Genomic DNA, 12455 nt, shown 5'->3' with positions numbered 1-12455 from the left:
TCTCTCTCTCTCTCTCTCTCTCTCTCTCTCTCTCTCTCTCTCTCTCCCCCCCCCCCCCCCCCCCCCTCTCTCTCTCTCTCACTCTCTCTCTCTCTCTCTTTCTCTCTCTCATAAACGTCACGGACAGCCGAAGAGTGACAAAAAAAACGCAAGCTCGCAACGAGGGTAATGAAATGAATTATTCGTCGCACGACTTGCCACGGAACGAATTTTAACGTGTTAAAACCATAACGTAAACCGAGCATTAAAATTCCTGTCTCGTCAAGCCTTCGCAATTAAATCAGTCAATTAATGTGTAAAAACCGATCGCGTTAATTTCTGATTTCACTAATTCACCGATAAAGATGTCTACGCATAGGCAAATCTGCATTTCAAGTCACCAGTAGTTTGCTTTCGCGTTATAAAAAAAAAAACAAACAAACAAACAAACAAACAAACAACGCTGAACTGTCAATGTTTTATTTGGTTCAAGAGAACCATCAACCGTGTGAGCTATATACTGTCTATTTCTCTCTGCACACTCATTTTTATTCTATTATACAAATCCTTTCATATATTTTACTTCTCCCCTCCCATATAATTCACAATTTTTTATTAAAAGATCATGTCGATTTCGAATGGATACTCGAAATAATGTGAATAGAAATCATTGAATAATCCTATTCGATTATCGATTTTCTTCATATTCAGGAATGACTTCCGTTAAATTTCATCATATATTAACAAAAAAAATAACGAATGTTATACTTTGAATACTGACCCAATCGGAAGAAAAACATATGCGAGGCGAGTTTTCGAAGAAAGCGAGCTCATTCCATACGCTACGAATCACACAGAATCGGGCTTGATCTAAATCGCAACCAAGTGATCTTAAGATTTCACTATTCACGCACCACAGGTGCTACGCGTATCGGAGCGGAGAACACGTATTACCCTGTCACAAACTTCACGAACGCATTTCAAGTACCGTGCGACCTCAGAAAGCTCTTACGAACAGCCGCTTCGCTAGCCAAGCAGTCAGTCAGTTGGTCAGTCAGTTCGTCAGTCAACAAGTCAGCCAGCCAGCCAGCCAGCCAACTAAGCGATAGATGGCTAACGAGCGACGTAATTAACAGTTCCGGCGCACTACAGGTGTCATCGTCTACACGACTCCCCGGCACGCGCGACCGAGGAGATGCTCTCGAGACTCGAGGATCGAGCGAATAATAATGCGACCAACCGTTGCGTCTACTCACCGACAAGTTCCGTACGCACGCCGACCAGCAGAGTGGTCACTACCAGAAGGGGCACCTGTCGTCGGCGCGGACACATAGCACGTTTCTCACCCATGATCGTCGCACGCGTGTAACGCGACGAGGCTAGCGCTGCCGCGTCGAGACTGAAGTCCTGACCTGCCGCGAAGCTACGTATATCCGGCGCGCACGAGGCGAAGAACCCCCCTCTCTATCGCGCGGCACCCCGTCGCGCGCCAGCGAGAGCGAAGGGGTTGCTCGGCCAGCGGAGAGAGCGCACCGTTCATCCCCACCGGCCGGTTCATCCCCTTCGACGTGCCGCGACGCGGACGCGAGGAGGATCCCCTTCGAGTCCGAGAGTACTACCGAGTCGCGCCGACGCTCCCTTGACCGGCCGGCCGGCCGGCTGGCTAGCTAGCTGGCTGACTAGCTATGCGCGTGGCAAAGCTTTGCCTTGAGTTACGCTGACACACCTGGATTTACTTAGAGCCCGGTGATTATGACGGGACGACGAAGACTGCACTAAGCCCTTCTCCCACTTTCCCTCCCTCTAGCAGTCGGACTTATTTCACGCGTCGCTACAGGTGCGCGAACTGCTTCCCTCTCAGCCGAGATGTTAAAGCCGAGGCGCGAACAAGTAGAAAAAGTAATGTGTCGGGCGCGCAAAACAAAAATCCGCTCTCTCTCTCTCTCTCTCTCTCTCTCTCTATCTCTATTTTGGTGTCACGACAAGCGTTGATGAGAATGCCGTTGATATATCCAGCAAAATAACATGTATCAGGGCGAATGAAAATATCGTGACTGACATGTTAATCTGATTTATAACATTCGTAGTTCAAAGATATCCTTACCAAAAACATGAGTGCAGTCGGAACCGGATTTCTAATTCGAGTTAAATTATATTTACTTTGTCGAAGAGAGGAAGAAAGATGTGAAAGGAAAAGAGAGAAAGAGACAGAGAGAGAGGGAGAAAGAGAGGAAGAAAGAGAGAGAAAGGAGAGCGCAGTTCGCGTACGTAGAGAGAGGCACGAGTGTGGAATATTTGCATAACGCGATGCAGCGCGAAATGATTTAAATTCTACTCTGACACTACATCTCTCCTCTCTCTCTCGACACTGCCGTAAGAACGGAATCGATGCCACTCCACGCGATGAAACATTCAAATCTGAAAAGAGTTCCCTCTGCGACGCGCGACGAACACAAACAAAACGATCTCTACCCATAGGACGACACGTAAGTAGGCGACTAGCGGCGGGAGTGAGTTTGCTTTGAAGTTACATTGTATTTGCTTAATGTAGATCGATCGCTGCGAAATGAAAATTAGGCTATCGTGTTCCGTACGCGGTCAAACATAAATGTCACTAGACGCGATAAAAGATTAAGAAGCATCCGATTGTTTCTTCTTTTACTATCCATTAATTTCGATCTTTATTTATCGAATGCAATAATCACGTTAAATTTATGATCTGGACGCTATTATTTTTAACTACTTGGATAAATAAAATTTAAAAAAAAATATCGATTCCTACCATTTCATGGGTGCTGTTTTTAATCTGTAAAGATGCCATCTTCGAATATAGAATTCGAAAATACGTGTATCTTCGCGGTATGTTGTCGCGCAATGTTTTATTGCGACGATAAACCGACATCGGGTCTCGTTGTCGGAATCGAATATCAAAATGATTTACAAGCGTTTAACACGTTCGCTACCAATGTCACATATATGTGACGTAACAATCTCTCATTGCAGATCAACGTCACACTCAAAAAAAAAGCGACTGGATCGACAAAATCGGCGGTCACCAGTTATCAAAGAAATATCGTATCTATTCGACAAAATACGTATTAGTACGATAATAAGTTGTGTAATATTAAAGCCTCACTATATCAATGCAGATATATTTTCCTCACAATGTATCATCAAGGGAAATTTTGTCAATTGTCATATATGTCACAAATATACATTTGCATATCCTATACCTCAGCTCGATCGCAAAAACTGTACACTCTTGGTCGAAAAATCAGCCCGAGGACGAAACGCAATACGTTCGACGACTGTTTCAATTACTCGCGAAGAAGGGTCGCGATCCCGTCGTCCCTGCCGCTCGGGATCGGCCGCGGATGCCAGTGTATCAAATCAGAAGTTAGTTTTCTTTGCATCAGACGTTTGTATATTTTACTTAAATTGCCTGACGTGGAAGCCCGACGGTAACTACGGAAACTATTTCAAGCGCACCCGATAAAGGAATCCAACGAGTAATTGGAAAAACCGGCGGGCGAAACTTTAGACTATCGATTCGTGTACACAGATTGGAGGGCCGACGGTATATAAAAGGGTCGACCCTGTGCCGCGCACTCAAAAGTAGACTATCTCGAAAACTTTATTTCACCGTATCGTGCTATCAGCACGGAGCGCCGCGGGGATCTAGGAACCCGAAGACGTCGTATTATGTAATTCTATCGGGCGCGTATCCACGCGGCGTGGTACTAACGTCGGGGTGATGTACGATCCAACGAAATGTGCATGAAGGACACTGTATCACAGGGTCCGATGATATATCCCCTTCAACACAACCTCGGTACTCACCCGGCAAGCATACTGCGCGCCACGGCCCTCCTCGACTACACGGCCGGCTCCTCGGTCTGACTGCTACACAACCACTGTCGCTCGATTACACACATCGTCGATCTGCCTGGAGGCTCCTCAAGTTGGCCGGTGTTATACATCGCGTTCTGATACCCCGCGTGTGTGCCTGAACAAGTCTGACGTCTGACTATTGCACGCATGATATCTAGCGCGCATAAAATGCCGTTATGTAAATTCTCAGGCGGACGCGCCACGGAAGTTGCGAAACGTATTCTCACGTGTACAATGTCCGAGAACGAGGACGCGGCAAGGTAGATATATATGCAAGCATCCTCATCCCTATGTATCCTAAGGCAAACTCTATAGCTATTTACATTAATCTAATTCTCCTGTGCGTTTGTTCGAAAATTTGTCATTTTCCCGAAAATTAAATATTGGCTATCGAAGACGCATTTTGTCGAGCCAGTCGACTTTCGGATTGCAATAAGTCAAGCCAGTTTATTGAGGACAAGCCGAAATTGTTATTCGTTTGCCCTTTATAGGGCAAGACTCCTTGGATATGACAAATAAGTTTCTTTTTTTGAACTTTATTAAAATAGTCCTTAAAAACATTTTAATATCATTTTTGAGACTGAACAAAATTTTTGATAAGAGATATTAACCGATATAACTGTTGTGACCATTCAGGGATGCGTTTAGAACCACTCTCGATTCTTTAGGCCAATTCTGTGCTGCTGGTACGACTTATGTACCAGAGCCCTATAAAGGGTTAAACAGTATTGACATTACTTCAACGCGCCTCTCAACAGTCTCAAACAATAACCGCTCGAATTCCTGAATACAAATCCGAAGAATTTCCCACTTCTTTTATAGTTTGAAGATATAAAACATAAAATAATTTACACTAATAATGAAAAATTTTATATTCATCTTTCTCGTTATCAAAATATTTGAATTTTGGCAGAAAATGCAAATATCATTTCCACAAAATGTATCTTAGGAAAAAGATATTTTTTTTTTGTATGAGTCTACACAATTGAAAATGAACATATATGAAACTGTACAAGATTTGATAAGATCATACATTTGGTGTCGCCGTGTATCATCTATGCGGCGCGAAGAGTCCCCGCTGACTTTTTTGAAATACGCGTTTGCATAGCTTAATATCGAATTATATTAGGCAGGTAGAGAGTCGAAGGCTACAAATAAAAAAAATTGAACGAAAAATCATAATTAACGGGAACGGTTGTTACACCTTCGTGAAAGTCCGCTTACTCGGGTTTGGAACTTAGAACGACACGCAATAATCTGGCCGGGCTCTATATCGCGTAGTTCGATCGTGTGGGTTTACTATCTGGAATCTCGATCGCTCCTGATCGAGCAATTATTCCGTGGCACTTCAATTTTCCACGATAAATTTTTACCGCGCGGCGATCACCGCTCGCTGGAGCGCGGGACGACACGAGAGAGTAGCGGGAAAAATTTGTCGGAAAAACGGACAGCCATTGTCTTCGGCCTGATGGAAGATAGAGACAAAATTGAGCCATCGATTATCGTCTGCGAGCGTTTGCATAGAAATTGCTAAAACTGCGAAAATCGGTTCTGCGATATTTTCTTATTTTTCGTCGAATTGGCTTAACCCTTTAAGTATCACTGGTACCAATAGGGACCACTTAGGATCGAGCAGTTGAAACGCGCCACTTTTGGTTTTAAAGACAACTGATAGATGCCATTCTAATATAGTTACTAGAATGTTCCATGAATTATGCGCCTTAAAGGATTAAGAGTTAGCCTTTGCTTAATTTTCATTACTTGACTCTCTGTCTCTTCTCAAATAATACTCGGAAGCAAATATCGCTAATATCGATATCGAAGAAAATCATATATTTATCAATATCATATATTTATCTATTGCATGGTTCAAACAAATGTTTAATATTTTTTTTTAAATAACCAGAAAAAATTTCATACATGTGTCCCCTCTCCTTTATAAATATACTTATCGTAGATTTGGAAAAAGCTAATTTTATCATGTACTCAAAAAAAACATTTATTCTCTTCTTAAGAATATTATTAAACTTTATCTCAGAAAAAATTGATTCTATGTAATAAACAAACCAAATTTTTCTTTTAATATTGTTGATTAATATTTTAATATTCTTTAATTAATATTAATATTTAATATTTTAATATTCTTATATATATATATTAATAAATATTAATAATTAATATATATAAAATATTTATATATTAATTAATATTAATAATTAATATTTAACATTTTAATATTGTTGCAATACTAAATTTATATCAGGATTTGAATGTATTTTGGATAAATTTAATTCTTGTGATAAACTTATGAAATATTTGGAATAATTACTGGAAAATTACTTTGGAAATATTTGTAATATTTACTTGTGTTAAGTACACTTTATTTTCATATGTAATTTTATCATATAAATTGGAGCAGTCAATACGCTGTAATTTTTGAAAAATGAAATCAGTGTCACGATAGCAATAGTTCCACATCGTTTTTCATCCTTGAGGCAGGAATGCCCTATTTCAATTATGCATGTACTTTTACTATACAAAAGCATTTTTAATTTGGTCAAGTCAACACAAAGTAAAATTTGTTGGAAAATGTCGTTGACGTGATACCGAATATTTTTGCAAAACTATTGTTTCGTGCTGATTCGACAAAATAAAAAACCTTTTTACTTGGTGAAAGTACGTGCGAAAATGAAGCGAAGTATACATCAATATGACATAAAAACGATAAAGAAAGAAAGTTACTATTACAACATCGAATCTTTCAAAGTTTACTTCTTTCTACCTGCGTCAAATTAAAAACCATTTTGCATGGTGAAATTTCGTGCGACAATGAAGCAGAGTATCCACCAATATGAGACGAAAACGATAAGGAACGGTTACTATCACGACATCGAATCTCTCTGCAATGTTTACTTTTTTCTACCTGCGTCGAATTAAAAACTCTTTTGCACAGTGAAAGTACGTGCGAAAATGAAGCATAGTATTCTACAATATGAAATCAAAACGATAAAGAACAGTTACTATCACGACATCGAATCTTTCTGCAAAGTTTACTTATTTCTACCTGCGTCGAATTAAAAACTCTTTTGCATGGTAAAAGTACGTGCGAAAATGAAGCATAGTATTCTACAATATGAAATCAAAACGATAAAGAACAGTTACTATCACGACATCGAATCTTTCTGCAAAGTTTACTTATTTCTACCTGCGTCGAATTAAAAACTCTTTTGCATGGTAAAAGTACGTGCGAAAATGAAACGGAGCATCCCACGTGATCCGAGAGACGATACAGAACGAAATAATCAAACTTCAGATCATTTTCGAAAATACATCTTTATGAACGCGAAAATTACTTAAAAAAACTAAGATATTATCCCAGAATGTGCTCTAAATGCTAGCACTAACATGACCGACCTTCGACCCATGCGTAGGATAAGTATCACTGCACATACGCGAGAGTCCGAATATAATCCTACGATGGATCTAACCGCGAAAATTACTTTAAAAAGCTGTGACAAATGACTCTGAAATGTGCTCTACACCCTTGCACTATATGACCTAACCTACAGTAACATGACCAACTTTAGGCTCCTGCGCAGGATAAGACCACTGCGCGAAAATCCGAATGTAATGCTACGATGGATCTAACGTTATGGGCGCGACTTTGGGATATTGGTAAATTATTTTCGAGATTCTGGGAGTACTTCTGAGGGAGTAGAGTGACATTAAGACACGTTGTCATCCAAAAGACGATGCAGAGCGAAATACGCATACGCGTCATTTTCGATAATATAACTTTGCAAACGCGAAAGTTTTTTTAAGCAACTTTAAAAAATTATCCCAGGCTTAACTAGCTTAATAAATTAACGAAGACTCAAAACATTTCATTTCGAATCTCGGCTTAATAATTAACGGAAACACAAAACATATCGGTTCGAATCTCGGCTTAGTAATTTAGCGGAATCTCAAAACACATCGGTTCGAATCTCGGCTTAGTGGTTTAACGGAATGTCATAACACTCGAATCCGAATCTCGGTTTAATAATTTAGCGGGAAATCGAAACATTTCGGTTCGAGTCTCGGTTTAATAATTTCATTTCTTGTCTTTAATTTGTCGAAATTTAATTTGTCATCTTGTCAACAACAAACGCGTATACATAATAAGATATCTCCGAAGAGATATAGTATGTCGTATAAAATACGACATAGTAAGTTATGAAGTATAATAATCATATAATATATATAAAGCATATAAAAAGGGCATATATAAAGCATTAAAAAAGCATATATAATATATATAGCATATAAATATGACATGTTGAAATTATACATGTTGTATAATTTCTTATCAATTCAATGTATCATCAAGAGATAATCCGACGAGAAGCAAGCCTCCCGAGTCGAAATTTCAACTGGCAAATGTTATGCAAAAATGATCCAATTCAAAAAAATTATAAGTCTTTATATGGATATTCCATTCATCTTTTTACACAAAGCGAAACAAATTCAATACATTCAATAAATTCGAAACAAATCCTTATAGACGCTTAAAATTAATCAAGAAAAAGTTTTCTATTTTTTACCAGTCACGTCTTTTTTGCACATTTTTCTAAGGTTTGAGCTAGTCAGTATTCTTAAAGAAATGCTTAGACTCATTGAACGATTACGAAAGAGAGAAAAACTTCAAAGCTAAATTTTTTGATCGGATCATTCTTACGTAACTCCGACGAATTGCAAATTCCAACTCTTACTTTACTTCCTGTCGGACTCAATACGATTTACGTCTACGTGCATGCTAATCTACGTAAAGTGACGCTATCTACTATATGAGCGTCTAAATATGAGACGCTCACCATTGCGCGTCGTCCCACGGTGTCCAGGGTCCACCCAGTCATCCTGTCACTGCATCTGGCAATGATCCTCGCGTCCCACGTCGCCTGTTCACTCCCGACCGCGGTCTAACGGAGGTTTCGCGAAAAATCCCGTCTCGCTCGGAAATACCGCGAACTTCGTTTTCGAAAAAATGTCGGCCTTTCGGATAAACAACGAGTATATACGACGAATTCAGTTCGATCGAGTTGTAGTGTATCGCTTTGATACACGCGCGACGCGAATCGTATGCGAAGAAAACGGAATCCGCGAGCGAAGGGAACGCGCGGCACGAATCGAAGGCCGATCTCGCGAAATCTTTCGACGCGTAGGCGAAGTAATCTATACGAGATTCTTACGTACGACGCGGAACATCCCTAATATAACGTTTCGATAGTGCAGCGTAGTAGGCTGCAATACAGCTCCGTAATACTTTTACGAAGACAATTCCGCAATACTTTTGCGGACAATAACTCCACAATATTTCTGTGAAGTTCGCTCGCGACGCTTCCGCGAATGAAAAATCAAAAACTGTGAAAATAGTGACGATAGAGAAAAAGATCTATTCCGAATTTACGCGAGAAAATGTTATCGTTTACGTGTGAGACGTCTGTCTCCTCCACAAACCTGAAATTCGCGAAAACCTTTCCCCGCATTATTTCTGCGAAATTCGTTCTGCGAAAAACGACGCTTCCGCGATTTCGATTCGACAAAATTCGCAAATCTATCAAATTAATAATCGCGAACGCAAATGAAAAATCGAAAACTATTAAAATAGTGACGATAGAAAAAAGATCTATGCAAAATTTACGCGAAAAAATTTTATCGTTATCGCGTGAGACGTCTGTCTCCTCAACGAACCTGAAATTCGCGAAAACACACAATATTTTTGCGACGACAATTCCGCAATATTTTTGCGGATAACAGCTCCGCAATACTTTTGCGGGTAACAGCTCCGCAATACTTTTGTGAAGACAATTCCGCAATATTTTTACGGACAGCAGCTCCGCAATACTTTTGCAAAGACAATTGCGCAATATTTTTGCGGATAGCAATTCCGCAATGCTTTTGCGGATAACAGCTCCGCAGTATTTCTGCGAAGTTCGCTCTCGACTCTTCCGCAAATACAAACCGATTAAATTCACAAATCTATCAAAATATATAATCAGAAACGCGAGCGTGAATGAAACATTGAGAACTACGAAAATTGCGACGATAGAAATAAAGATTCTATTCAAAATTTACGCGAAAAAAAATATTACCGCGTGAGGTGCCTGTTTTATTCGATGGAACTCATCGCGCGCCGCGTAAATAAACAAACTGCTCGCATACGATTTGTATACATCGCGTTTTTCGCGAGAGACCAACGTTCGCTAACATTATCTATTGTCCTGCGTTAAGAAATTATCTGTGAAAAATCGAAACCTGAAAATTTTCCGACAATTGTGAAATTAATTTCGCGAGCAGCTTAAGTAATCACGTTAGATCGCTTCGCGCAAGCGCCGTACGATATCAAATTTTATTTAATAACGAACTCTGTACTTTACGAAATGCAGTCGCGACGCAAGTTCACGCGAGAGAAAATTGAAAAAATTAAGGACCGGCGGAAGATCTATCGAGGCGGGTGATGTTATTGCGCATTTTCTGTAGCGCAAACTCGGTAGCGCAATATCTGCGCGTTGACGCACACTGATCGAGACACTTGAAAGATCGCATTCAATAAAACTGAATAATTTTACAAAATTTTAAATTTAAAGCATATACTCGATACTTTAATGGCAATTGAGAAAAATATTTGAAAATTTGCAAAATTTATGTAAAAATGCATTATTACTACTACTATTATTTGTAAAAGCGATCTTTCAATTGTTTCGAGCAATGTGCTTTATTGGACGGCACATTATACACACACTACACCATAGCAAAGTAAATCGTATTGATTTAGAAACATGCATTATATGGAAAGACTTTTTGTCTTTCTATTCCCAATTTTTTTTCTTATTTGACTCACCGACCCGCCGATCAGGGCAGCCTCGTTCTGCTCTCGTTTCTGGAACAGAAAAATATTTCGCCGATTAGATTCGTCGTTTTTTTTTATTGATGTCGGTTTGAGTAAAGAAGTTTGAAATATTAAAAAAAAACGCGATATTTTTCACGCTAGGAGAGTTTTTTGGAATGCATTCACATTTAGAATATTCTGTTTTCCTTTTTCTCGATGTTTCAAAAAAATTTCTTAATTAAAACAAATCAACATTTTTCAAGTAGTGATGTTAGTCAGGAAAAATTTTCTCTGCGTGTAATTATGATTTAACGCGATCTTTGACTCGATTTAAATTATCTCGATTTCGAGCAAAATAATTATCAATCTTATTGAATTTCTAATTACAAATTAGTGAAGCTCACCTTCGAGCTAACCCCGCTTGGCCCGAGCCGGATCCTCCAGCGCAGCAGCCCCTACGAGTCGGCTGGTTGTCTGCTTCGTCTCTGCAACAGAAAGCAGATTTAATTTAATATTACACACGACAATAGTGGCACTAAAAAACTTGATTCAAAACAAGAGAATTTTCAGTTTTATCGGATTTTTAATTACGAATTCAAATAAATGAAACTCACCTTCGCGCCAACTCTGCCAGGCCCGAGCCGGATCCTCCAGCGCAGCATCCCCTTAGAGTCGAGTGCTCGTTTCTGTAACAAAAAGCAAATTTAATTTAGTATTAATTCGTTACATGACAATGGAGGCATTTGGAACTCGATTCGAAGTAAAAAAAATGTTTAATTTTGTCGGATTTTTAATTACAAATACAAATCAATGATGCTCACCTTCGAGCCGACTCAGCCCGAACCGAATCCTCCGGCACGGCATCCCCCAGGTATCGCATCCTCTAAAGCCGCGTGACTGCGTCTTCTCCATTAGATCTCTGTAACAGAAATTTAAGTTAGTATCAATTAGTAATTTAATAAATTAGTATTAATTAGTTACACATGACGGCAAGACGAAAAAAGAAATTGTCGTAACGGCACGTTCGAGTTCCTTCTCAATGCGCAATAAAAAATAATTAAACGATAGCCGAATAAAGAAATAATAGTACCCGATTAATTAATAGATGATGATGATAATAATGTCTGATCGACAACCGTATAATAATATCCGATAGTATCAATTAATTACACACAGAATTGTTCGATCAAATCAATGCCGATCAAATATTATCATCATCCGTTTATTATTTGAGTATTATTATATCTTTATTCGGTTGTCATTTAATTATTGTTATTGCATATTGGGAAGTAACTCGAACATGCTGTTACAACGATTTCCTTATCTCGTCTTGCTGCCATGTGTAATCAGAGTTGTAAAAATATCAATTAAATTTACCTCAATTTAATAATTGATTTGAGTAAATAATTTAATACCGCATTTTAATTTCGCCACAATTAAGCCGATAATTAACACGAGTTGAGACGCCTATTTATCACGCGAGTATGAATTGCGGGCTTTACTGCAGCATGTAATTACCGCGTTTCATTTACTTTTTTACTTGTTAGATAGAGAAATGTCGCGATCGTGTTCCTTAATGTGACGAAATAGTTAAGAAAATAATGCGGCAGCTCCACGACGCGCTTGCGGCGGCTGATAGCGTTGTGGCGTGACTCCCGAGCACGTGCTCGCGCACGCGTGTTTACCTGACCGGCCGTACGCTCCCCCCCCCCCCCCC

The 12455-nt window shown here is 39.4% G+C and overlaps 1 protein-coding gene across 3 annotated transcripts in view; it reads right to left on the bottom strand.

Moving 5' to 3' along the window:
• Positions 1-3865, bottom strand: part of LOC116847950 (neurotrimin-like) — a 188102-nt gene extending 184237 nt beyond the window's left edge. The window contains exon 1 of one of the 3 annotated variants that reach the window (XM_032823582.1): positions 3820-3865. Coding sequence is in view for 2 of the 3 variants with exons in the window: in XM_032823581.1 (XP_032679472.1) it covers positions 1236-1329 (94 nt within the window). In the remaining variant the exon portion in view is untranslated. Of the gene's footprint in view, positions 1-1235; positions 1594-3819 lie in introns of those variants that run through there. The other 2 variants (XM_032823581.1, XM_032823580.1) reach the window with 2 other exon arrangements.
• Positions 3866-12455: the final 8590 nt, after the last annotated feature.

This window comes from Odontomachus brunneus, unplaced genomic scaffold, assembly GCF_010583005.1.
Source record: "Odontomachus brunneus isolate Ranch 3 - 2012 unplaced genomic scaffold, Obru_v1 Obru_scaffold_085, whole genome shotgun sequence".
In the NCBI taxonomy this organism is placed as follows: Eukaryota; Metazoa; Arthropoda; class Insecta; order Hymenoptera; family Formicidae; genus Odontomachus; species Odontomachus brunneus.
This window is presented reverse-complemented; position numbering and strand designations above follow the sequence as displayed.